Genomic DNA, 27,663 nt, shown 5'->3' on the forward strand with positions numbered 1-27,663 from the left:
CAATCTCTAAAGTTCCAATGACCTTTAATTTGCATCCAACATTGACCGAGTAGGTGAAATATTATGGCTTCCATTAATGTCGGTAACAGTGGCACTGTAGTCTTTACTTAAAAACAAAAAAATCTTAATTTTTGGAGTTAAACATGAAGAAATGTTGCCTATAAAGATATAATTACCTGGATATATGCACAGCAGTGCCTGTCATTTTAGGCTGGACATTTCCAGACTGTCTTCTACCATGAGGACTAGGCTCAGTTTGCACCTTTTGTGCTGCATTACCAATTGCTGCGGTTATGGCCGACGCCAGTTTTGCCTCTTGCTGCAGTATTGTCAAGTGTTGGTTATCCTGAAATTCTTCAATTATTTTTTGTTGTTCCTGAAGTTGTTTTTTTTGTTTCTCAATGAGCTGCTGTTGGAATGTGTGACGATGTTCAAAGTTGCCCTGAAAATACTGAATCATATTCCCTGTAGTGAGAGAGTTTGGTTTTTGACTTCCCCGGTATCCATTTGAGATTTTACTTGTATCTTGCATATGTGTTGTCTCCTTTGAGCTCAGTGAGGCATGCTTGTGAGTAACCTGCCAAGCATATTTTGGGCTTGCAACTCTGCTTTGCTGAGTTCTGCTGCCTTCTTTAACCGGAGAATCGACTGGAGAGGGAACCTGTTTCTTCATCTCTTCCTGTGATTAGTTTGGAAGTAGTATTAAATTTATCATGGAATTTAAAGTTTGTACAAATAAAACAAATTGAAAAGCTTACCAATCTGTGTGACTGCTTCATACTGCAAAATACACAAGACCTGAAATTCCTGAAGTTCCATTTCATTCAAAGTGCAGTGGGATGGGTCATCTCCCTGTTCGTATACTCTAGCCCTGACCCTCATCCTTGGTGACGATAATTGGCATTTGCCATTTATGGCACACCCCTGGATTTCTGCCCTGGCTGGGGGAAGGTGCGAGGAATTTCAGAGAAGCATCTTGATGCTGTACCAGAGGGAGGAGGCAGTCTGAGCTGCTAATTAAAGTTTTTAAAAAAACATCCATTTTGGAGTAGCTGCTTTTCTAATGGCAATTCATGACTCTGCGGACCTTATTTAACACTTTGAATAGAGAGCAAGAAAGACGGAATTTGTGGGAGACGTCATCCTGCCTTTTCTGGTTGCAGGAGGAAACCTTTAGGATTTACTTTGTCTAGTTTATTATTGAGAGTAAAAAAGGGAGGAGCATGCCCATTTGTGCATTGGCTTTGGCCATAATTTGTGCATTGTGATGCTATCAGGCAATAGATTCTGTTCACAGCTGAGATGAGTACTCACTGATAATTACTGGCAATAACAAAAACCATCTTTTCACACATGAAAGCTTTTTAATCCAAGCTTGTGGAGTATTTCAGTCCATTACTGTTAAATGCTTGGCTCATATATACTCTAAACACAAATGTCAATTTGCTTCACTGAGCAGACTTCTAACCACTCAAATTAATAGCAGCTGTGAATTAATTTAGCATGCACAGATTTAAGGTGATTGGTAGAAGAATTAGAGGGGACATGAGGAAAATCTTTTTCACCTAGAGGGTGGTGGGTGTCTGGAATTCACTGCCGGGATCGGTGGTGGAGGCAGAAACCTTCAACTCATTTAAAAGGTACCTGGACCTGCACCTGAAGTGCTGTAACCAGCAAGGCTACGGACCAGGTGCTGGAAGGTGGGATTAATTGAGCAGATAGTTTTCTCAGCCAGCGCAGACACGATGAGCGGAATGGCCTCTTTCTGTGACGTAATTTTTCTATGGTTCTATGCCTCTTGTAATAGTTTCTTATAAACTGGAAGTAAAACTTAACCCTATTTGGATTAATTTGGGACTTCACAATAGTTTAATTCGTAGCACCTATATAAAGTTAAAAGGGCTAGGTTATCCCCACTTACCACTTCTCGAGCAGAATCAATCTGCTGTGTCTCACTTATGCATTTTGAAACTCTGCTGGAATCTGCTGACAATTTCCCAGAACAGGCTGAATCCAATAGTGCTGCCATCTTTTGTTTTGTTTCTTCTTTTCTTGCCTCTAGCTCTCTCTTTTCTTTCTCAGCTTTACACCATAGTTGCCAGTTTGTGAAGCAGTAACTGAGCCTGTGTTTCCGGTTACATTCTGTTGCAAGTTCGTTTTTTCTGTGCACAATAGCGAAAGTGTGTTTTAATCCTTTCAAATGCATAAATATCTATTCTGGCTTCCATAAAATGCCTTTTTTTAAATAAAGAAACCAAATATTTTAAACAGTTGGAGAAATTACCTAAACTGTGCTGACACCAGCTTTATGGGGGAGGGTGGGGGCGAAGAGAGAAAAAAAATCAAATTTAACAAAGCTGTTTCACTGCAAAAGGCACATTCTGTGAAACACTTAATTCACTGCCTGAAATTATTTCCACTACTAATTACCAGTCACTTCACCCTAGTGTTGCATTCTCAAAATGCCCTCTGAATACAACCAAACTTCTATGCTTGTGAATGACAGTGGACAATTGAACTAACTCGAGGAGGTGGCTCCACAAATATCCCCATCCTCACTGATGGAGCCCAGCACATCAGTGTAAAAGATAAGGCTGAAGCATTTGCGACAATCTTCAGCCAGAAATGCCGAGTTGTTGATCCATCTCAGCCTCCTCCTGAAGTCCCCAGCATCACAGATTCCAGTCTTCAGCCAATTTGATTCACTCCACGTGATATCAAGAAACGACTGAAGGCACTGGATAATGTAAAGGCTATGGGCCCTGACAACATTCCGGCAAGAGTAGTGAAGACTTGTGCTCAAGAACTTGCCATGCCCCTAGCCAAGCTGTTCCAGGACAGCTACAACACTGGCATCTACCCGGCAATGTGGAAAATTACCCAGGTATGTCCTGTGCACAAAAAGCAGGACAAATCCAACCTGGCCAATTACCAAACCATCAGTCTACTCTCGATCATCAGTCAAGTGATGGAAGTTGTCTTCAACAGTGCTGTCAAGCAACACTTACTTAGCAATAACCTGCTCAGTGATGCTCAGTTTGGGTTCTGCAAGGGCCACTCAGCTCCTGACCGCATTACTGCCTTGGTTCAAACATGGACAAAAGAGCTGAACTCAAGAGGTGAGGTGAGAGTGACTGCCCTTGACATCAAGGCAGGCTTTGACTGAGTATGGCATCAAGGAGCCCTAGCAAAACTGCAGTCAATGGGAATCAGGGGGGAAATTCTCCACTGGTTGGAGTCATACCTAGCGCAAAGGAAGATAGTTGTGGTTGTTGGAGGTCAATCATTTAAGCTCCAGGACATCGCTGCAGGAGTTCCTCAGGGTAGTGTCCAACGACTAACTATCTTCAGCTGCTTCATCAATGACCTTGCTTCAATCATAAGGTCAGAAGTGGGGATGTTCACTGATGATTGCACAATGTTCAGCACCATTCGCGTTTCCTCTAATACGGAAGCAGTCTGTGTAGAAATTCAGCAAGACCTGGACAATATCCAGGCTTGAGCTGATAAGTGGCAAGTAACATTCGCGCCACACAAATGCCAGGCAATGACTGTCTCAAACAAGAGAGAATCTAACCATCGCCCCTTGACATTCAATGACATTATGATCGCTGAATCCCCCAGGATCAACATCCTGGGGTTAACATTGACCGGAAACTGAACTGCAGTAGCCATATAAATACCGTGGCAACATGAGCAGATCAGAGCCTGGAATCCTGTGGTGAGTAGCTCACCTCCTGACTCCCCAAAGCCTGTCCACCGTCTAAAAGGCACAAGTCAGGAATGTGATGGAATACTCTCCATTTGCTTGGATGGGTGCAGCTCCAACAACACTCAAGAAGCTCGACACCATCCAGGACAAAACAGCCCAATTGATTGTTCGTGGATGGGGTGCCAATCACTCCCTCCACCACGGACACACAGTGGCAGCAGTGTGCACCATCTACAAGATGCACTGCAGCGACTCACCAAGGCTCCTTAGACAGCACCCTCCAAACCCACAACCTCTACCAACTAGAAAGACAAGGGCAGCAGGTACATGGGAACGCCACCACCTGCAGCTTCCCCTCCAAGCCACACACCATCCTGACTTGGAACTATATCGCTGTTCCTTCACTGTCACTGGGTCAAAATCTGGGAATTCCCTTCCTAACAGCACTGTTGGTGTACCTACCTCACATGGACTGCTGCAGTTCAAGAAGACAGCTCAGCACCACCTTTTCAGGGGCATCAGAGATGGGCAATAAATGCTGTCCCAGCTAGCGACGCCCACATCCCATGAACAAATAAAAAAAAAATTATGCTGCTGGGGGAATTTCTGTTCAAAAATGTTACATTCCCACCATTGTGCTTGACTCAAATTCTCACGGAAACAAAAAACTACAATGCAGTAGCATGATAACCATTAAACTGTACTGACATCCTAATGACAACATTGCAACCTCATACACTTCTGGGGTATGACCATTCAAAAAAAATTTATGTTTTGTTTATCTCTTGAAGATATTGATTCAGGTTATTCAATCATGAGGGGCATCACTACTGATTGCAATCCTTTTCTGAACCAACATTCACATAAGCACACCTTCCAGCTGGAGTTAACTGACCTAGCTGATGCCAATTATACCAAATCCCCTGCCACCCTAGCTAAAATCAGCAAACTCAACACAGATTAGTATCATGACCTGAAATCTTCCCTATGTACTCTCATTCCATGCCACTTGTTATACTCTTAAAACAATGTAAACAGTAAAGTAGGCCAGACTATAAACTGGCAAGATTCACCCAATAAAAACTGTGTAATTCCAAAAGTCAATTTAAGCTGGGATTCAAATATTTAAACCCCCTGGTTGGGAGTCCCATATTCATTCCACTGCCAGAACAAGTTAACCATCCATTGCTATTGTAAAAGTATCTTTCTAAAGTTTGGTATATTACTTCTTCCATATTTCCTGAATAACAGGCAGAGAAATGACTGAGCTTCAAACTCATCAACTCATTTTGAGAATGCTAAGCGCCCTTTGTACTGAAAAGGCTACAACTGATGACAAAAGTACATTGCTAATTTTTTTTAAATTCATAATGAGGGTCAACTGAAAAGCTGTGTCAACCACATCTCAGTCAAGAAAAGCTCTGTAATTTCCATTTCACTCTGCTAGTTAAGGGCTGTAGGTCAAGGGTACATACTGCTTTGCAATTTCTGAACTTGACAGCCCGTTCACACATTCAGCATGGAAATCTTGGAGACAGGAGCTACAGCAAGTCTGCCCTACCCTGAATGATCTTCAATGTGTATGCTTGGCCACCTGTCTACAATATGGAAACTCTCATTCTTTTTGCTAAAGTTTACTGGAAAGTGAATATCTCACCTATAAGATCATTCAACTACCACCATAACCTCCTCTTTTCCCCCTATCCCAGGATGATCAGATATCAAATGATTATGAGTACCAGAATCCCCAAACACTCATCCAACAAGTTCCAACCATAACACTGTCACTCAGTGACCACTTTGCTCTCATCTTGCTTTCTGCTGGCTAGGTATGTAGCCACACACGTCCCAATGTGTACAACTATCTGCAAACCTATCTTTGTATTTATGAACACCATGTGACCCTACATATGTCACAACTGATCTTGATATTGAAATCACTGAACTTTCAAGCATACAGAATGGTCAACTGGCCCATCATGCCTATGCCAGGTCTTTGAAAGAGCTATCTATCCACTTAATCTCTTCCCGCACCCCTTTATTGTTTTAACAGCTTATCCACTTCCCTTTTAAAAGCCATTATGTACTCTGATTACAGCACAGTTTCGGGTAGGGCATTCCATGTCCAAATAACCCTCTGCAGGGAAGAAAAACTCAAACTTTCTCTTCATTCTTTGTGATACTCAAATTTTGTTTGTCATTGATATACTGAGCAATGCAAATAGTTTTCCATTATTTACCTTATCAAACTTGCTTAACTTTGCACAGCTCCATCAGATTTATTCTTAATATTTTCTTTTGTACGGAAAAGAGCCCAGTGTTTCTAATCCCTCCTATCATCTAAAATTTCTCAACCTGATATCATCTTAGTGAATCTTTTCTGCATCCCCTCAATGGACTTACCATCCTCTGTATACGAGTGCCGTACAACCTTATTTGCACCTCGACTTACCCAGATATTGTATTTTTGAGTATACCCTAGTAGTGTTTAAAAATGTTAAAAACATTAATATGCTACTGTGGTATTGCTCACAGCTGATTTGATTCTCAATGCTTTTCTCATTGTCAAGATAAAAGAGCAATCGCTTTGCCATTTTGCAATAGATTCATAGCTAGTTTCAGAAACAAACCAGATCAAACTGGCAGGCATTGTTAGCTGCCACTTATCCTAATGAATTACATCTGAATACTAGACTGTTCATGCAATGCCACTCATTTACAACAACTGAATGAGTCAAATTCCATTTTTTACCAACGTTTTCTGATAGAGTTCTATGGTTCTATTAGGTTGCACTGGTTTTCCTAGGCCATTCACCTAAGATCAGCCAAACTACCACCAAAAGATTGCAGAATTACAAGCGCTAAGTTGCCATAGTTTAAGAAACATTGCACTAGATGCTGATCCTGCCCACAAAACTGCACTCTGTAGGATGAATCAGAAAAAATCTTCTAGTCTACAGATGTCATTCCTTTTTAGCATGACTTTCTACATATCACCTACCTTTTTTCCTCTCGTAGCTCCACCTCAGTACGCTGCACCTCATGTTCCAGTTTCCTTCTCCATGTATATGTTCTCCAGGCCTGGAAAGCTCGGAGCTGACTTTTCCAATCAAACAAGGCCCTGGCTTTACCCATTTTAATTCTGCGTTCCAGAACCAGTTTATACCACATTGAAAAATGTTTCTGCAAACACTGGATTTAAATGGTATTAGTTCACTGACATTTTCATCAAGTTTAAAAATACAATATTATACAGCCTGCTTCAGATCATTATGTCAGATAAGGGGTTGATTTCACGTAGATGTAGAAGTAGCCCTGAAAGCTTAACTGACAAGCACACTGCCTAGAGTGTAACTAAGCCATATAGTGCGAGGAGGAGATTTGATCATTTGTCTGTGCAAGTTGGTTTATCTTAGCTGGATGGCATTAAGGATTCTACAATTGATCAAACTGATGAATACATGAAGAATACATAAGGTGAGGACAGCAACTGTTTTGACTCTGATGCCCCAGTATCTTGTGATTGATTAACCTATCAACACTAATTGGCTGGGCTCAAACATCAAGAGCTGCCACGAGGAAGAGTTACCTATACTGTAGCAGGAATTTCACCCAAATTACTGTTCTTCACATGCATGCCTAAATAGCCAGAGCTGATAGGCGATTGGTCTCTGAAGGGGCTTTGGTCTGATCTTGTTCACACAAGTGCAATAAGAATTCTACTGCTGCCTCAGGAAAGATTAAATAACCATACAGACCAAGATTGAACCTGGAGAATATATGGAAAACCTACATCACCTTTTAGCTGTGAGTGGGACAGTGAGATGGCAGAATAAGTGAGTGGCCCATAACCTGATACTGTGTTGAGGCGTCTAGGTATATCAACGTGATGCACGGCAGCAACTCACCAAGACTCCTTCGACAGCACCTTCCAAATCTGCGAGCTCAACCACCTAGTAGGACAAGGGCAGCAGATACATGGGAACACCACCACCTGCATGTTCCCCTCCAAGACACATATCATCCTGATTTGGAACTATAACGCTGTTCCTTCACTGTTGCTGCGTCAAAATCCTAGAACTCCCTTCCCAACAGCACTGTTGGTGTAGCAACACCCCAAGGACTGCAGAAGTTCAAGAAGCCACCACCTTCTCAAGGGCAATAAATGCTGGCATAGCCAGCAACACCCATATCCCCTGAACAAATAAAAAGAATGTCAGCCTATTGTATCAAAACTGTTGAATTCTCACCTATTAACAATGATGACTGGTTTTGCCTCTTAGAGACAGCTTACAGTGTGATCTACTGACTAACCTTGAACTTAGAGATGGACTCCAATAGAAGACTGTGCAGTAAAGCCACTAACGCTAGATGAATACACACACTTTTGAGTTATCTAAAAGTATTATAGCGTTGCTAGGACAGTAATCTCGTCCTTCACCACTCGCTACCTTTTTTTTTTAAAGACTATAAATTTTCGCTCACCCGGAGATGGTAAGCTTTAATCCTGGTTTCAACTTGCTGCATCATCCGAAGATGCTCAATCTTGCGATGTTCCTGGTCCTGTTGTTCTTGTAATTCCATCAGTGCTTGCTTGGCTTTTTCATGAACCAAGAGTTGGAGTTTTTTCTCTTTTACCAGATGCTCTCGTTCACTGTAAAACAAAATCTGCACTGAATTAGATAGATAATTTTTAAGAAATTCTTTGCTATTTTTAATGACCAAGTTGATGCGTATGTTAAACCCCTGAAGTGGTGCTGATATAGGTCATCAAAGGCTAGCACTTCCTTATAGATGCTGGAAAACCTCATGAAAAGTTCCTATAGAGATCTTAACTCGGTGAATATCAAGCCTTAGAAGCAGACTTACAGCTGATTGTAGGACAATTTTCAGGATGTGGGTCCCCTCGGTGCACCAAGGAAACAAATTGTATTAATGAAAATGCTGGAATTAGTTTTTTGACTTATAAATAAAAAAACATGGAAAGACAAGGGAATCAGGTGAAAGGAGCAAAACATTTACTTTCGCTTAAGAATCCTTTGTGTCGACTCCTAACAAGAGCAACTTAATTTCTGTTGTTAAGTTTTTTCTCAACAACCGTTGAAGGGGTTGGGGTAGGTATAATTTCCTAATATCCTGAATGGAAAACAAGACCAAATCCTAATTTCAGGAATGATTTTTTAAAGATTTAATTTCCTTTCCGTCTCCCTCCAAATAATACAGAACTAATTAAAGCACTAAAATGCTTGAAGTAGTTACTTTGACTGATTACCAACTTACAGCCGCTTTGCTTCTCCCATTATGTATCTCTTTTCCATCATTTCTTTCCGTAACTGCACCATTTCTTTTTTAATATGTTCTTCCTCTTTCTTGGCCTGTAAAGATTTTCTCCTGTCTTCCTCCTGAAGCAGTTGCTTAGCTTTAGCATGAGCAAATTTCTTCATGGCTTTCTCCTGCTTCTGTTGCTCCAACTTAGCCTGTCTTTTCAGACGATTCTCTCTCACCTTTAAATTATAGACTTGTATTATTAGTTCCTGTGAACTTTCAAGAAGCTTTAGTTTTTTTTTAAAAATGTACCTTTTGTTGAATTTTAAGTTCCACAAGGTAATTTTTCTTCCCTTAAAATCAAAAATTTAAGTTGCCAAAAATACTTAAAAAGTACCAGTTTCATTAAAAGCATATTCAAATTAATTCCATGTGTGCAGTAAACAAGGTGATTTACTTGTAGTGCCACAGCATATTGGCTATGAATTTTAATCCTCCATGTCAAAATGCAAATAAAATGATGATTATAACTGCAGTACTGTTCCTAACAACCCAGTACACACCTGTTGGTGTCTTGCCTCCATGCTCAGACGTGGATCTTTGTGTTTTTTCTGCTGCATTTCCTCATCTACCCCAAGATCCTCAAGGATACCAGACTCCGCCACCTCCTTCTCTAGGAGCTGCTGTAAGAAGGTTTGTGCTGCAGCACTCTCTTTCTCTTGTTCCAAATAACTGTACAATTCTAGGACGATACATGCATCATATAAAAGGAGTAACTCTTGGATGAGGGGTGACATTTTTGTGGGTTATAAATCTAAGACTAACATATATTGAAACATACTGGTCCAAATTACAGCTATGGCCCAGTAAGTCAGTGGAAAATATTTCCTTAGGGCTTTCAAAACCTTTGACTTTATTAAGTAAAAACAACAAATTGCCTTTACTTTACTGTATTGATTTGTGTCTATTTTCACTATCAACTTTCTCTGCATTGTTCGAAACAGCTCTATTTTAAAACAGGAAGAATATTCGAACACCTTTGACAATTTCTCTCTCACCTGTTTTTGTGTTATTTGTTATTTCTCTTATTCTTTCTTTTTTTTGGTAAAACACTTTTTGTATGCTTGTTTCTTTCTAAAAGATGCCTCTGTCTTGTTATTATCAATATGTAACAGTAGTCTGTATTTTATCTCTTGGCAATGCCACAATCAAGTTTACTCTGAGATGCATTTTTGCTTTGTGGGCTGCAGATAGGTTCACCATTGGTGACCAGCCCTGCTTTTTTCACATTATATCTTCTCTCTGCTGACTCACAATGAGCTCAAAAGGGCCTCTGGAGCTATTTTCTTTGTCAATCAAAGCCAACGATGCAACTTATCCAAAATGGATGGTTGGAGCTAGGAGGATGCAAAAGGTAGGTAAATAGGTGTTTTAATTTTTTTTTAAATTAGATATAGATGAATTGTAAGAAAAAAGTAAAATTACAGTTTTAAAAAACAAGACAGAACATGGGAATAAAAATATAAAAATACAATACAGGGTTAGCAGAATGAAGTTTTTAATTTAAAAATAGTTCTAATGAACGGTCATAACCAAAAACGTTAACCATTCCCTTTCAGATGTTGTCTGAAACTGCTGTTTATGTCCAGCACATTCTGTTTTTATATTTTTTTTAAGGTTAGGGTTAACCTACAGTAATAAAGCTGCTCCCAACCACTTATACTGGTGTTTGCTTCAGCATCAACAGTTCTATGATTCTATCATGTGCAAAGTGAAAACTTACCAAACTGCCCAGCGTAGAAAAGGGTGCAATTACCCGGATTTGTCAGCAGTCTGCAGGTTTCTTCAAATATTTATGTCTCTAATTTTATTTGTGTAGTTGTGTTATATTAGTGTAATTTTGGAACTGTACCCGAGCATGAGTCATTGCTTTAAGAGGGAAAATGTTTTATTTTTAAAATAGTTGATCATATTCCTCTTTACCATAAAGTTATCTTTCTTTTAACATAATTTCCTCCATATTGGGTTATAACTGTCTTTTAGTTTAGTTTAGTTTAGAGATACAGCACTGAAACAGGCCCTTCGGCCCACCGAGTCTGTGCCGACCATTAACCACCCATTTATACTAATCCTACACTAATCCCATATTCCTACCACATCCCCACCTGTCCCTATATTTCCCTACCACCTACCTATACTAGGGGCAATTTATAATGGCCAATTAACCTACCAACCTGCAAGTCTTTTGGCTTGTGGGAGGAAACCGGAGCACCCGGAGAAAACCCACGCAGACACAGGGAGAACTTGCAAACTCCACACAGGCAGTGCCCAGAATTGAACCCGGGTCGCTGGAGCTGTGAGGCTGCAGTGCTAACCACTGCGCCGCCCCTTTGAAAAGAGAATTCAAATGGAGATGAATTTGAGTAGGAATATATTAATAAAGCGGTGTACAACTGTGAGCAATTACCTGAAAGATATCCTCCATACACATGAAGCAATTATCATTTCAATTAAAATCTCAGCGTGCAATTCTGGTCGCCACACTACCAGAAGGACGTGGAGGCTTTGGAGAGGGTACAGAGGAGGTTTACCAGGATGTTGCCTGGTCTGGAGGGCATTAGCTATGAGGAGAGGTTGGAAAAACTTGGATTGTTTTCACTGGAACGACGGAGGTGGAGGGGCGACATGATAGAGGTTTACAAAGTTATGGGCGGCATGGACAGAGTGGATAGTCAGAAGCTTTTTCCCAGGGTGGAAGAGTCAGTTACTAGGAGACATAGGTTTAAGGTGCGAGGGGCGAAGTTTAGAGGGGATGTGCGAGGCAAGTTTTTTTTACACAGAGGGTGGTGAGTGCCTGGAACTTGCTGCCAGGGGAGGTGGTGGAAGCAGATACGATAGCGACGTTTAAGAGACATCTTGACAAATACATGAATAGGAAGGGAATAGAGGGATATGGGCCCCGGAAGCGCAGAAGGTGTTAGTTTAGGCAGGCATCAAGATCGGCGCAGGCTTGGAGGGCCGAATGGCCTGTTCCTGTGCTGTACTGTTCTTTGTATCTGAAAAGTGAAAGTTCAAAAATGCACAGAGACACAAATGATGCCCTCACCATTAAACTGATCATATTCAGGCATTCTGGAGGTCATCCCTGATGCATAGGTGAGTTCCTCTGAATTATTGATATAGCTTTCTATTTCTTCAGTTTCTTCATATTCCAATTCTGGCCTTATCTTGGAATTCATCCATTCATTGAGTAACTCTTGAGCTACATAGAAAGAACTCAAAAACTGTGAAGGGCAGTTTATACTGGACATTTGCAGTACAATGCATACTGTACTCTCCACAAACAAATAACCCCAATCTTAAATGAGCTCCAATTTAAACACTGAAACAGAACTTGCTGCTTTATTAAGCTCTAATGAATATTTTTTAATGGGCAAGTGGGAAATGGAGTGGCTGGCTTCCACTTTTTCACCTCCCAACTGACTGCAGATAGTATTTTTGTTAAACTAGTGTTTCAGCCCGTATTTTTGTTCTCCAAATAAACAGTGAGAGGTTTTCTCATAGGTTTGGAACAGAAGGTTAAATATTTATTGAACAATAATAGCCCAAAATGATCTCAACACCACTCACTCAACACATTCACTCTCATGTATGCTCAAGAAAAGATAGGTAGAAGATAAAGGGTAAGAGCTATTAATAGTTCAAGGTGTAAAAGTCTGCTGTTTTTGGGGGGAAAAAAAACTGTGGGCTGAATTTTATCAGTGCACCAAGCTCTTAAATGGAGGGAGCGGAGCGGCTGCCCTCACTGACATAGAGGGGGCGGCTGCTGTGTCCCCAGCAATGGCGTCCGGTGCCACTACCATTTTTAAAGGGCTGCAAGCCCTTAGGAAGAATTTTAGTATCTAAAGATATATTGTAAAGCATTTTTTAGTAAAAAAATATATAAAATAATGGAGGCCCTTTCCCATTCCCTCAATTTTTTTTTTTTTTACAGGACATCATCATAAAAAAGAACTTTATTACCAACCCGCACTTTCCCCACTACCTCTTAACATTTTCCCTTCAACCCCTTACCACCATCCCCACAGCCAATAAGATGTGTTGTTCCCACTCACCACCCCACCCTGATAATTTCAGTCCTCCCCCACCCCACCAGTGTCTTGCCTCGGAAGTCCGAGTGGAGTTCCAAAGGCATGCATGTTGCGGCTGGCGCCCGTAATATTGGCGTGAGACAGGGTAGGGTAAGTATATTTAAATTTATTTGCATTGGTTTTGACCAGATGAGAAAGGGGTCTAGGGTTCCCTCTCTGCCTTCACCTGATCTTACCGTAACAGCGTTTAATTTTAAACACGGTGTTTTCAGCTCCCCCCTTGGTTAATCCTTGTTTACTGCTCTCCAATTATAAGGCAAAGAAACCAGCACAAACAGGTTTTCTTAGGTTTAAAAAAGGTTGAAATTTACTAAACAAATTCTAATTTGGTTAACACCTACGGATATACGACACGCCCACGCTAGCACGCAAACACGATACACACATGCACATAGAGACAGAACAGAGCTGAAGAAATAAAGTGGAAAACTTTGAAGCAATCTCTGAAGAGGGTTTTTATTATAGATCTTCAAGCTCACTGTAGAGTCCATGATTGTAGGTAGATTTTGCTCTTCACTGGGGCCCAGTATTCTTCTTAAACCTTGTTCACTGTAGGAGACCTTTCTCTCTTGGGGTTCATGTGTCTTCAGTGGATTTGGAGTTGCAGAAGAAAGAGAGGCACAGCCAGACAGGAGAGGTCTTCTTCAGTCCAGGAGCATACTGCAGTCTCCGAGTTCAAGCTGTTCGTACAAATCAGAAAAAACAGGTTGCTAAGCAGGCTAGTCACGTGACCAGCTGGTCTGACCACATCTGTTTGTGGAGTCAGCCATCCCAGCAGTCATCCTGAAATTTGAGCTCCCTCCCCTTCAATGTCTGGTGCTCAAAGTTCATTGTGGGTTAAATTGGATAAGGGAAGTAACCCCTTTTGTCTCCACAAGCACTGTCTGTTAATATGCAAATGGTTTTCCAGTCAAGGGCCTGATGATTTTCTTTTAACAAGTCCTTTCTTCACTTCAATAACAGTTTTCAAATCAATGCTCATATGACAAAATTAACATGCCTCATTCTTGGCAGGTGGGGGTCTAGCATGACAGCATTGATTTTACAATTTAAATGAAGGTCCCACCGCCAAGTGGCAGGGGTGCCTCAGCAAGGCCTTGCCGCTGCTGGTAAAATGCAGTGGGGCCTTCTCGGCGTCGGGGGTCGTGGTGGACTCCACCCACCCCCGCCCCGCCCACCGGTCATGACCACCGATGTCGAGGGTCTAGTAAAATTCAGCCCTGTGTGACCCTCTTGGAAGGCAAGTTCTTAAAGTTGCAGGCCTGTTTGCTGGTTGTCTTGCACTTGCTGGGTGCTGAAGTCATCTGGCAGTAAACACTTCAGTTTGAAGATGGTACCTGTATTTATTAATTCAATTTTCACAGGTGGAGGAATTGTTTAAAAGCTGCCTTCTTATATCTCTGCTGCAATTGGTTGCAAACTCGTCTCAGCAGGGTTCAACTGTTTTAGATGGAAATCGTTTTCTCCCTCAGCCTTGTGCTGGAGTTAAAGATGGCTTTCAATGTTCTCTCAGTGGCTGGAGCTTTCTGGCTGATGTCCTCTTTGTTCTCCAAAAAAGCTACCTTTAAAAGGTAAAACTCCGTAAGTGTTAGTTTCACCTATGTGATTAAGGTTTCAGTTCCTGAGGAGTTATACAATAGCTTCTGAATGCAGTCTATTTGATAAGATGAAATATTTTCACACTTTATTGTTGTGATTGTAGCTGAAGACGGGGTGTCTACGAGTGACTTTGTTTTAGTTAATTTTGTGGCTAGCTCACATCCATGTGTGATGATCTGTTTACAATTTCAATGTAGACGGAATTAACGAGTTTTAGTTCTAGCAGACATGAATATGTATTTCAGTGCAGGAGAAGGTGGATGTCATGTGACTTTGAACTCCATCTTGTTGAAGGCAAGTGTACCAGTCTTTTGTTTTTTTTTTATAACTCACCTGTTTATTTTTGTTTCTCCATCACTGCAGTTAGGAACATAGGAGCAGGAGTAGGCCATTCAGCCCATCAAGCCTGCTCTGCCATTCAATAAGATCATGGCTGATCATCTACCTCAATGCCACTTTCCCACACTATCTCCATATCCCTGAATGTCATTAGTATCCAGAAATCTATTGATTTTTGTCTTGAATATGCTCAATGATTGAGCTTCCACAGCTGTCTGGCATAGAGAATTCCAAACATTCACCTGGGAGTGGAGAAATTCCTCCTAATCTCAATCTTAAATGGCCAACCCCTTATTCTGAGACTATGTCCCCTGGTTCTAGACTCACCAGCCAGGGAAAACATCCTATCTACATCCACCCTGTCACGCCCTGTAAGAATTTTATAAGTTTCAATGAAAACACTTCCCATTCTTCGAATCTCTGGAGAATACAGGCCCAGTTTCCCAATCTCTCCTCATAAAACAATCCCTCCATCCCAGGGATTAGTCTGGTGAACCTCCTTTGCACTCCCTCTATGGCAAGTACATACTTCCTTAAATGAGGAGATCAAAACTGCACACAATACTCCAGGGTGCGGTCTCACCAAAGCTCAATACAATTGCAGCAAGAGTTCTTTACTCCTGTAGACAAAACCCCTTGCAATGAAGGCCAACATACCATTTGCCTTCCTAATTGCTTGCTGCACCTGCATACTAGCTTTTAGTGACTCATGAACAAGGACACCCAGGTCCCTTAGGTCAACACTTCCCAACCTCTCACCATTTAAGAAATACTCTGTCTTCCACTTTGGTAGAGAAAAAGCAGAATCACTTCACACTTATTCACATTATATTCCATCTGCCATGTCCTTGTGTCATTCACTTAGCCTGTCCAGGTCCCCTTGAAGCCTCCTTGCATCCTCCTCACAATTTATATTCCCCTCCTAGTTTTGTGTCATCAGCAAATTTGGAAATATTACATTTGGTCCCCACATCCAAATCATTTATATAGATTATGAACATCTGTGGCCTCAGCACTGATACTTGCAGTACCCCAGTAGTACCAGCCTGCCATCCTGAGGATGATCTATTTATTCCTTCTCTCTGTTAACCAATTCTCAATCCATACCAGTATATTACCCTCAATCCCATGTGCTTTAATTTTGTTTACTAACTTCCTGTATGGGACTTTATCAAAAGCCTTCTGAAAATCCAAATACACCACATCCACTGGTTCTCCTTTATCTAAGCTACAAGTAACATCCTCAAAAACTCCAACAGATTTGTCTAACTCTGCCATGAGCATGAGAACAGACTCAAGATATTTTTGGAAAAGTTGGGGAGAGAAAAAGTGATGGTAGCAGATCCCATAATAGCTTTTAATGGCCATCATTTATCCCTCAACCAACACAACCAAAACTGATTAACTGGTCATTTATCTAGTTTTCTGTTTATGACTCTTGGATATATGCAAACTGGAAGCTGCATTTAAAAATAACTAATTGACTGTGAAGTGCTTTGGGATGGCCTGAGGATGTGAAAGGTGCTATATAAATGCAAGTTCCTTTCTTTCTTTTTCTTTCCTAAAAGCAAAGTGGACTGAAGAATTTTCTTTTAGTTGAATGGGCCTAAATGGATAGTGCATTGAGAGCGCTAATACAGCATGTTGGGCCAAATAGCCTCCTGCTGCCCTGTGGAATATGTAACCTATAAAGTGTGGGAAACTCTTGTATATTCTCCCAAGTTCTATTGAATGTTTCAATGTTAATGTTATTGAAAAGTCATGTTACATCACCCACAATTTGTTACTGCAATCAATAGTACCTTCCAAATTCAATAATTCCAGTAAAAACCCTGGTTTAATCCATTTTGATAAACAATTTAAATTTAAATGTTTGCCAAATTCAATAACAGTTTGAATATTTCACAATTTTGAAAAACAATGTGCTGTTTGTCAATAATGGGCCAGATTTTGCAATGAAATTAATGGTGTTCACCATTATTGTGTAAATCAGATAGCAACTTCCAGCAACCGCACATGCGCAGATAAATGCATAAATCAGGAAGTTTCTGTCAGAGATGCCCTGCTCCTCCAAAAACAGCACAATAATGATATCTGAAAGGTCATCAACCTAAATGTTAACTCTGTTACTCTCTCCACAGATGCTGCCAGACCTGCTGAGCATTTCCAGCATTTTCTGTTTTATTTTAGATTTACAGCATCTGCAGTATTTTGCTTTTTGTAATGTTATCGCCCTGTCTGTCAAATACATTGAAAGCTGTGAGCTTTCTGTACCTACCTGATATATAAATACAAACTCACCAGAAAAAGTTAGGGCTAGTCCATTCCATTGTAAGCACCCTTTTAACTGCGTGATAAATCTTAATTATTGGCAAACACTTCCTGGCACCGAAAATTAACTTCAAATGTGGAATGTCAACTTTTTCATTCTTTTACCTTTCTCTCTTAATCAAATCTTTTTTTTCTCACTTTATTTTGCTTTCTATGCCTATAATAAAGAATAGAATAACAGGACACTTAGAAAATAATGGTAGGATTGGGCAGAGTCAACATGGATTTATGAAAGGGAAATCATGTTTAACAAACCTGTGGGAGTTTTTTTTGAGGATGTAACTAGCAGAATAGATAAGGGGGAACCAGTGGATGCGGTATATTTAGATATTCAGAAAGCTTTTGATAACGTCCCACAAAAGAGATTAGTAAACAAAATTAGAGTACATGGGATTGGGGGAATATACTGGCATGGATTGAGAACTGGTTAACGGATAGAAAACAGAGAGCAGGAATAAATGGGTAATTTTCAGGTTGGCAGGCTGCGACTCGTGGGGTACCGCTAGGATCAGTGCTTGGGCCCCAGCTATTCACAATCTATATCAATGATTTGGATGTGAATATTAAACATAATATTTCCAAGTTTGCAGGAGACACAAAACTAGGTGGAAGTTTGAGTTGTGAGGACGCTTCAAGGGGAATTGGAGAGGCTAAGCGCATGGGCAAAAATTTGGCAGATGGAATACAATGTGGAGAAATGTGAGGTTATCCACTTTGGTAGGAGAAACAGAAAGACAGAGTATTTCTTAAATGGTGAGAGGCTGGGAAGTGCTGAACTTCAAAGGGACTTGGGTGTCCTTATTCATGAGTCACTGAAAACTAACACACAGGTACAGCAAGCAATGAAGAAGGCAAATGCTATGTTGGCCTTTATTACAAGATTTGAGTAAAGATGTCTTACTGCAATTATATAGAGCCTTAGTGAGACCGCACCTGGAGTATTATGTGCAGTTCTGGTCTCCTTAGAGAGAGTGCAAGGGAGGTTCACCGGACAATTCGTCCATCCCAGGAATTGGTTTGATGAGGAAAGATTAAATAGATTGGGCATTTATTCTCTGGAGTTTAGAAGAATGAGAGGTGATCTCATTCAAACATACAAAACTCTTACAGGTATCGACAGGGCAGATGCAGGAAAGATGTTTCCCCTGGCTGGGGAGCTGAGAACTGGAGGACACAGTCTCAGAATAATGGGCAGGCCACTTGGGACTGAGACGAGGAAAAATTTATTCACTCAGATGGTGGTGAATCTTAGAAATTCTTTGCCCTAAAGGGCTTTGGAGGCTCAGTCGCTGAGTATGTTCAAGACTGAGATCGATAGATTTCTACGCATTAAAAACAAGGGATACGGGGATAGTGCAGGAAAATAGTGTTGAAGTAGATGATCAGCCCTGATCTCATCGAATAGCAGAGTGGGCTCAAAGGGCAGAATGGTCTACACCCGCCCCTATTTCTTATGCTTTTTCCATGGTTAGTTGAGAGGAACTTCCAGAGCAAAAGCCCACAGAAAGTCTATGGGGAAATGCCAAGTGTAATGAACAGTTGGCACTAATTATTCGCCACTCACTACAAAATCGGGCCCATTATCTTTGTTCAAAGAGCTACAGTAATTTTAGTAACAAACATCAAAATCCAACTTTGCGGTACTGTTAAAATCTGGCTAGCCATGGCTAGGTGAGAGTGCACTGAATTGAATGCCTGCAATCTAATGGTCATGTCATTTGAATAATTAGCAGAATCTTACAGCTCAGCTTTGGCCTAGCATCAGCTGATAGCCTAATGAAGGATGAAGAAAATCTGGGTCGCAGTTCAAATTTAAAGGCATGTGCCCGTGTAAACATAAGTGGCTGAGTTTGAGCAAAATATCGTTGCAGTCCTTATAAAGGGTCAAAATTAATTTTAAATAGTTGACATTAAATGCCAGGACTGGGGGTAGTAGAAGCTTCTGGTAAAAATTAAATGAAAGGAAATGCAACAAAGAGACATGAAACTGAGTCTGATAGGCAAATGTTGCAGTAACATAGTACTCCTTTGCCCGTTTGATGGAAGCATAATGGACATGGCGTCACATGAGATAGGTGGCACTTCTGGACCCTTCAACTGAAGTCCACCTTGCTCATCAGGAAATGGTGCCACGTTTAACTGTCTGCACAGTACATGGATGACATTAACAATGCTCTGCCCTCCTGGGACCTTTCCCACGCAGGAAATGTTTTGTGCCCTATTGAGCTCATGCTTCTTTTCCATTGAAAGTGATGAATATCTTGCTCCTTAAAAGTAAGGCATCTATCACTTGTTTGATGCATCAGTGGGCGTCCACAGTCATAAGCTGCTGAAAAGATTTGCTGGTGCCAAAATTTAACACAGTAGTGAACTTTATGCCTGCAGAAAGAGCTATCTGCAGATTTGCTTTCACAAACTTGTAGAGCTACCTTTGTGAAGTGTAAGCCCCAGAGATGGGTCTCTTTTAACAGGCCCAGAAAGAAGTGGGCCATTAAATGCAGATCCGAAGGTTAAATTATAGGTTGGAATCTTGTTCTGCCGCCACTGAGGTCGGCACAATCTTTATCAATGATTTGGATGTGGGATTAAACGTAATTTTCCAAGTTTGCAGATGACACAAAACTAGGTGGAAGTTTGAGTTGTGAGGAGGATGCAAAGACGCTTCAAGGGGAACTGGAGAAGCTAAGTGCCTGGCCCACACCGGCCGCATGTTGGTGAGCTGCTGAAATCTTCAGTGTAGCGTCTCATTTGAATGGACGGGGCGGTCCACCCCCTCGATCACTTGGGGGGGGCAGCCTGTCCGTCACTGGCAATGATGTCAGCTGCCTGTGTGCAGGTGCTGATGCCATTGTTAAAGGGCTTGGAGCCCTTCTGGGATTTTTAAAGAAATCACTAAACATTTTTATAAACAATTAAAACTGGTATTTCTGGACCTCTCCCACCAACCCCCCCTCCCCCCAACACCCGCAATATTAGACACGTTCCTTCTCCATCCCAAAACACTTGCATTTCCAATTGACCTTTCCCCCCCTCAAAGTGCAAAGACTATCAAATTTACCCCTTCCCACCATCCCCTCCACCAATGAGGAACCTTTATCGCTGCTTCCCCCCACCTCCTACACAGGAAAAATGACCTGTTCCCCCTCCCAACCAGTGTGGTGCCTCAATTCCCTGGACGGGGATTGGAAGGTGCGGGAGTGCCGGCCAGCGGCACAAAGATCAGACCGGGACTGGAGGTGGCAGTGGGCTTGCAATTATGCCAGGTATTTAAATTTATTTAAATATGTAAATACTAGACCCGTCGCCAAGCAGCGGTGGGGGGTGTGGGGGCTGCCACGATGCCTCTCTGCCTCCGGGAAGATCGGGCAGGGCCCTCAAGACATCGGGGGCGGGCCTCCTCGGGAGTGATCTTCAGGCCCCCTCTGCCACAGACCCTGACACCTGGGGTGTCAGCCCATAGTGTGTAGCATGGTCACATCCATTTTCTCCCTTCAAGAACTTCTCTTCCAAATCGAAGGGCACCATTGGAACTCCTAAAGGAATTTCCATCTCACCCAGTACCAGCTGGGAGTAAGACAGTTTAAAGAAAATAAGTTGAAAATAAAAGGCTTGGAATGCAAAAAATTAGGCCGACACAAAAATTAATGCACCAATGAAAATGTAAATAAAGCAACATTACAAGCAAAAGGAAATTAGCATTCCAACCAACAATTTATAAAGTGTTATCCACCACTTAGAAGTGTACTCCGATAGGGCAAGTCATCCACATTCTGAACCACTACCTAATAGTGCTATTGGTGAGAAAGCTGTTAAATCGAACATGGGGCCAATTCATATCCTTTTTGCAGCTTTGGTGACACTTGCGCTGGTCCAAAGCCTCTAAACACCTAGCATTTTTGGGGCATAAAATGTAGTGTGCTTCAGATTGTGTGTGCAGACTGCATTATGTGAATTTGTGGTTTTACCTCACCCTTAGCAAGGCCCCATATAACTGATGGATCCTTAAAAATTGGAGCTGTAAAGAAGTACTTTACAAAACCATCTCACCTTCTTTGATTTACCCGAGTAGTGTGAGGATCATCACAGAGCTATACAATCAAGGGTGACCTTACCTTCAGCATAGGCATCATCATGATCATGAAGCTGATCAATTGTCTCCATGGCCATAACATATCCATTGGCTTTTGGATATATTTTTGACTTTTTTGAAGGAAATACTTCTGCTACAGCACATTCAGATGCTCGTTCCACTCTCTATTAACAACAATGCATTATTCAACTAATATTGTCTGCAGAACATTTTTTCCAATGATTTAAGTAACTCATTAAACTTATCTGCTATCATGTATTCAGCTTCTCATACTCACTTTAATCCAATTTTGGATATCATCAGGATCCATGTTTGGCTACAGATAAACAGAATAGCATTGTCAATATCTGTATAATAATTTATAAAATTTACATATACTACAAAGAAAGTGTATTTTAACCCTTTTGTAATTAATTTTAGTTTACAAATGCCAAATTTTGTGAAGTGAAAGACTCCATTAAGTCAAAGTTGTAATATTTTAGAACTACATTTATATTTAAGGTAACCTATCCCAGATCAAATGTTAACAGATTAAAATATAGCCCTGCACATTCACATGAACATTCTTTACACGTAATGCAATCCTGGATTTTGGATAGCTCTGATGTGTTGCTATGAGTGCAAGAGGAACTGAATCACCAAAACCATATTTATGATCCATCATCTTCTTTGGCACAATAATCTGAAAATTTAAAGCACTTGGTTAAAATACTCATACCAGGTTTCATTTAATTCAAGCCCTCTAATCGTGAAGTTCCTGGCAGAACGTACACCAGCTGTCTCCATTCCGGAATCTGCATAGGTGTTTTTCAATCAATTTCAATCACACTTATTTACTTTCATTCTCCCTGTAGCTGGCTGAAATGCATGCAGTCTTCATTATTGTTAGATTAAGAATGCCGTATGTTAAATATTCATCTGTACCCTTGAAGCAATTGAATTCATTGTAAATTGTAATTGAATCTTGTAATTTCAACTTGTACTGATGGATGTGCTTTCAGACCATGTGTCAGCAGTGCTGGTTTGAACGATGGTCTAGCATTTGTGAATTAATTTCTAGAAGTATTTATTTTGGCCTAGCTAAGCAAACTACTGGGGAGACGTAGGTGTAGTGATAATGTCACTGAACTAGTAATCTGGAGACTCAGGCTAATGCTCTGGGTATACTGGTTCAAATCCCACATGGCAGTTGGTGAATTTAAATTCAATTAATTAATAAAAATCTGGAATTGAGAACTAGTCTCAGTAATAGTGTCATGAAATATCATTGTCGTAAAAACCCATCTGGTTCACTAACGTCCTTTAGGGAAGGAAATCTGCTTTCCTTACCTGGTCTGGCCTACATGTCACTCCAGACCTATAGCAATGTGGTTGACTCTTAACTTCCCTCTGAAATGGCCTAGCAGTCAGTTGTCAAGGCAATTAGGGATAGGCAACAAATGCTGGTCTTGCCAGCGATGCCCACATCCCATGAAAATTTTTTTTAAAAACTAAACTTCACGATAAATTGTGTTTTAGGATTGGTGTTACTATTGTTTCAACTGAAGCGGGAGGATTGCAGTTAATTCAGTCCCACTTCTCCACAGGTCACAACATATCAATAAATCTTCCCAAACAACCAATTATATACTTTATTTGTCCCCAGAATAAAGCACACCAACCAGGTTTCTTTAATAAACAAAAAAATTATCCATTTATTATAAATCAAGTCTTAACCAATAATGAAGTAAATATCTATGTGAATTGAGATAGTAAAGCCCCGTATTATTATCCTAGCCCTCACACACACTTGCATCCATCCAAAAACCAGTTAATGGGTAAAAAGGGATTTTTGTTTATAGCTGTTACAAAGAAATAGAATGAATAAAAAAAACTTATACTGAATATGGAAGTCTGTTGTTTTGGCAAGGTGTCCCAAAGTCGAATAGTTGGCTGCCACTAGGAATTTTTCCAGGCGAGGTTGATGAACAGTCTGTTTGGGTAGGCGTTCAAAGAAATTCAACTGCAGAAGGCTTCACATAGGTCTACCATCAGGTGTGCAGCAATAGAGTTTTAGTTCCAACACGTTCGATGCCAAGTTCATTTGAAGATGGAAGGTTTCTGCAAATATTCAGGGTTTTGTAAAAATACAGAAGGCAAGAGTTCCACTTCATATAGGCTTTTGCTTTTCAATAGCAAGGATTCTTCAAAGAGAGGTAACAGTTATCTGTTTTTTCTTCTGATCTCCTGGCAAGTCCATATGCAGATTCCAACTGCCTGTTGCTTTAATGTTTAATTTAATGAAGCTTGATGGGTGATCCCAACCACAAGGAGGAAAGTGTCTTTCAAAGAATGTTGTGTTTCTGGCATATTGGTGACTTTCTTGTTGTGAAGGTGTTGAAAATAAGTAATGAAATCTACGTTATCTCACATCCTCACAAAGGGAGATGGCCCTGAACCAAAAGACTGAGCTTCCATATGTTTTCTGGCAACATCTGCTCTACCTCTTTCAAGCCATACCAACTCAGAGCTGTCAGACAGCCTGACCAACATCATGTATCCTCCAACTGAACATCAGGAAGACCAGACCAGTGGTCTTGATCTCCAAATAAATCCATGCACTTGCTTCTGACATATGCCCCCTTCCTGGACATTCACAGATTGAATCAGACCACCTGAAGCCTTGGCATGTTGTTTGACTCAAGTTCTGAGCTTCAAACCACACATCTTATTCATTACCAAGACCAGCTATTACCATTTGCAAAAGGTTGCTGGTCTCTGCTCCTACTTTACTTCTCTGCGACTGAAACCATTATCTGTGTTTTTGTCAACTCTAAATGTGATGTGTTCAAATGCATTCTTTGTTGGCCTCCCTTTCCTCTACAAATTTCAACTTGTCCAAAAAAGTCACCTGTATCTGGATCGCTTGCCCATCACCCCAATTCGCACTGACCAGCACTGGCTCTCTATCCCTAAAGGTATTAGATTCAAACTTCTCATCCTATAATCCCTCCACGGCTTGCCCATTCCATCCCTGCAATCCCTCCAAGCTTATATCCCCTCCTGCACCTTTCATTCTTGACTCTAGCCTTTGTGTGTGTCCCTTTATTTTGTTCCATGGATTATGGCACTTTCTTCAACTCCCTCCCTAAATCCTTTGCTTCTCCTCTCTCTCTTTCAAAATCTTCCTCAAAACCCATCATTTTGAGGAAGCTTTCAGGCATGTCCCCTCATCACACAGCATCGGTCTTCCCTACCATTTGTAAAGTGCTTTGGAACATTTTTTTTTTATTGTAAAAGCACTGCATAAATGAACTACTTATGGACTGTTTTCCTGGTACTTTAAAATTAATTTGTATTTTATCTCTATTTTGCTTCTATGAATAACTTAAATCTGGTCAGTAATTCTACTTGTACAAAGAAGCATTGACAAGAGACATAGTGGACATCCAGTCAGCAATTTAGCATGATGAGGATTAATTATTAGACTTAAGCTACACTACCTCGGTACACAGAGAATATAGGTGCAGATTTCAAATTATGAGATGTGGTCTATTTCTGGAAATCTTTAATGCATTTGCACGAGAAAAAGATGTAAAACACATGAACCATAACAGTGGTAAACTAATAGTTTTAACTGTTCCCTACAGTGCTACTGTTCTAAGTAATTATTATGCTCCAATACTTATATATAATCACTTACAATCCTATTCAAATAATGGAAAAGACATTTGTTCATCAGATAGCTGTCCATTTTGAGTCACTTAAATAGTCTGTAATAACCATGTGACTGTAACCAGGTACCAGTCAGTTCCAAGTGTTCTGTTTCCAACCCACCTGTGCTGCATTACTTGAGCCACCCATGACTCTGCCTCACAACCAGTTTCTCTCTTGCCTGAACATCTTGTATAAACACCCAGATGTGGCAAACATATTGTTTGCCTTTGCTCCATGACCTCTTGGTCAGCTATGTGGCCTTGTCCAATCTACACCTTCTCCTTTGTTATCTCTTGCCCCACCCCCGGCTCACTTGCTTATAACCTTTGACATTTCTAATATTTGCTAGTTCCGAAGAAGGGTCACTGACCCGAAACGTTAACTCTGCTTCTCTTTCCACAGATGTTGCCAGACCTGCTGAGTGGTTCCAGCATTTCTTGTTTTTATCCCAGATGTGGCAGCTTGGATTCAAGTCATGGCTCCAGATCCATTGTGACAACAACCTGAAACACGCTTTGATCCAGTGTATAGCACAAACCAGGCCCCTCATCTATCTCTGCCTCTTGCTCTTGGACTGCCCTATAACCTCCATAGCCGCATTCTGTCATTCATAACGAGGCAGGAATGAGATTATTTCTACAGCAATCAGTCGTCAGAACCCCAAGTCTTCTATCAGATCTCTGTGGGAGATGAGATGGAAAAGGCAATAGCAGAAAAAGGGAAAGAAAGAAAAGACATATAGAGAGAGGAAAAAACAGTTTTTGACAGGCACAGAATGAAGAGATACTTGCATTTATATACTATTTACACGCTCAAGCTGTCCCAAAAATCTTTACAGCAATGAAGTACCTTCAGAGTGGAGTCACTGTTGTGATGTAGGAAACACAGTAGTTAATTTGCTCAATTTGATCTGTTTTAGTGATGTTAGCTGAGGTTTAAATATTGGCCAGGGCACTACAAAGAACGCCACAACACTTTTTGGATATAGTGCCATGGATCTTTTACACCCACTGAGACTGAGCCTGGATGGAAAGAGGCGACAAATGGGTAGGAAAGACCAACAGAAGGAATGTGAGAGAGGAGAGCTGTATTGCTATCGGGTCATAACATGGTGAGCGGAGCAGTAACGGTCGGGAAAAATGCCAAAGGGTTGGGAAGAAGTTGTTGATTAAAAACAATGAGTTTACAAACACGTCAATTTCTTTAAAAGTTGGTGTGCTACTAAGAGGGAAAAAAAGAGTGCTGCTAAACTACCGTGGGTCCATGTTTGTTGTTGGTGAACCTCTTCCAGCCGAAAAGCTCTGACTTGCCGAACTCCATCGCCAACTCCTGCACCAACATGGTCGACACTCAGCCGTGCTCGGTGCGCTGGGAGTTGTAGTTCTCCGCTCCCGGAACTCTGCTGTCACCCAATGGCGGAAGCACGTCAACAACTACAAGTCCCAGGAGGTCAATGCGCCCATCCGCTCACATGCGCTGCAGGATCAGTTGTCGCTATGACAACGACCAACGGCTGTTTGGATGCCTCAAAACTAAAAACAAAAAAAATTACATTTAATCTGGAAAGATATCCATAAGAAAAATGGAATTTGAAATCTATTGGGAAGAATCTAGTTCTCATTGTAATTAATACTTAGGTGTCAGCCGCGGTTCAGTGGTAGCACTCTCACCTCTGAGTCAAAAGGTCAAGGGTAGAACATGCTCCAAATACTCAGCAGGTCAGGCTGCATCTGTGGAGAGAAAAAGAGAGATGCGCCTGACCCGGACTGGGCAACGTGTTCACACAAGGACACCAGTGTCAGTGGTAAACATTTTGTGGACCATGGTAATTTTAGATATCTTGCTCCAAGCCTTTAAACTTGGATTTTAAAACAATCTAGCGGCTAGGTTATTTTGAAACACAAGTTTAAAGGCTTGGAGCAAAACATCTAAAATTACCATGAGTGAAAGTCATTAGAAAGGATCGGGATCATCGACAGCACCCACCTCTTCCAGTGGGGCAGCTTGCTGGCTCTGACTGGAGTATGCTCGGTGTCGGGCTGTCACTGGAGCATGGGAAGTGCCAGGCTGTGACTAGAGCATGCTCGGTGTCGGGCTCTGACTGGAGCATGCTCGTGCCAGGCTGTGCCTGGAGCATGGGCAGTGCCAGGCAGTGACTGGAGCATGCTCGGTGTCGGGCTGTGACTAGAGCATGCTCGGTGTCGGGCTCTGACTGGAGCATGCTCGTGCCAGGCTGTGCCTGGAGCATGGGCAGTGCCAGGCAGTGACTGGAGCATGCTCGGTGTCGGGCTGTGACTAGAGCATGCTCGGTGTCGGGCTCTGACTGGAGCATGCTCGTGCCAGGCTGTGCCTGGAGCATGCTCGTGCCAGGCTGTGCCTGGAGCATGGGCAGTGCCAGGCTGTGACTAGAGCATGCTCGGTGTCGGGCTCTGACTGGAGCATGCTCGTGCCAGGCTGTGCCTGGAGCATGCTCGGTGTCG

The 27,663-nt window shown here is 41.4% G+C and overlaps 1 protein-coding gene across 2 annotated transcripts in view; it reads right to left on the reverse strand.

Annotated features, from left to right (window-relative positions):
• Positions 1–26,519, reverse strand: part of ccdc191 (coiled-coil domain containing 191) — a 47,765-nt gene extending 21,246 nt beyond the window's left edge. For both annotated transcript variants that reach the window (XM_068040485.1, XM_068040484.1), the window contains exons 1-10: positions 26,438–26,519; positions 21,765–21,803; positions 21,510–21,651; positions 12,084–12,239; positions 9,541–9,719; positions 8,993–9,216; positions 8,198–8,366; positions 6,714–6,904; positions 1,922–2,162; positions 177–679 (exon numbers count right to left, since the gene is read on the reverse strand). In XM_068040485.1, coding sequence (XP_067896586.1) covers positions 177–679; positions 1,922–2,162; positions 6,714–6,904; positions 8,198–8,366; positions 8,993–9,216; positions 9,541–9,719; positions 12,084–12,239; positions 21,510–21,651; positions 21,765–21,803; positions 26,438–26,503 — 1,910 coding nt within the window. In that variant the 5' untranslated portion in view covers positions 26,504–26,519. The remainder of the gene's footprint in view (positions 1–176; positions 680–1,921; positions 2,163–6,713; positions 6,905–8,197; positions 8,367–8,992; positions 9,217–9,540; positions 9,720–12,083; positions 12,240–21,509; positions 21,652–21,764; positions 21,804–26,437) is intronic.
• Positions 26,520–27,663: the final 1,144 nt, after the last annotated feature.

The sequence above is a fragment of the Heterodontus francisci genome, chromosome 10 (assembly GCF_036365525.1).
Source record: "Heterodontus francisci isolate sHetFra1 chromosome 10, sHetFra1.hap1, whole genome shotgun sequence".
NCBI lineage: Eukaryota > Metazoa > Chordata > Chondrichthyes > Heterodontiformes > Heterodontidae > Heterodontus > Heterodontus francisci.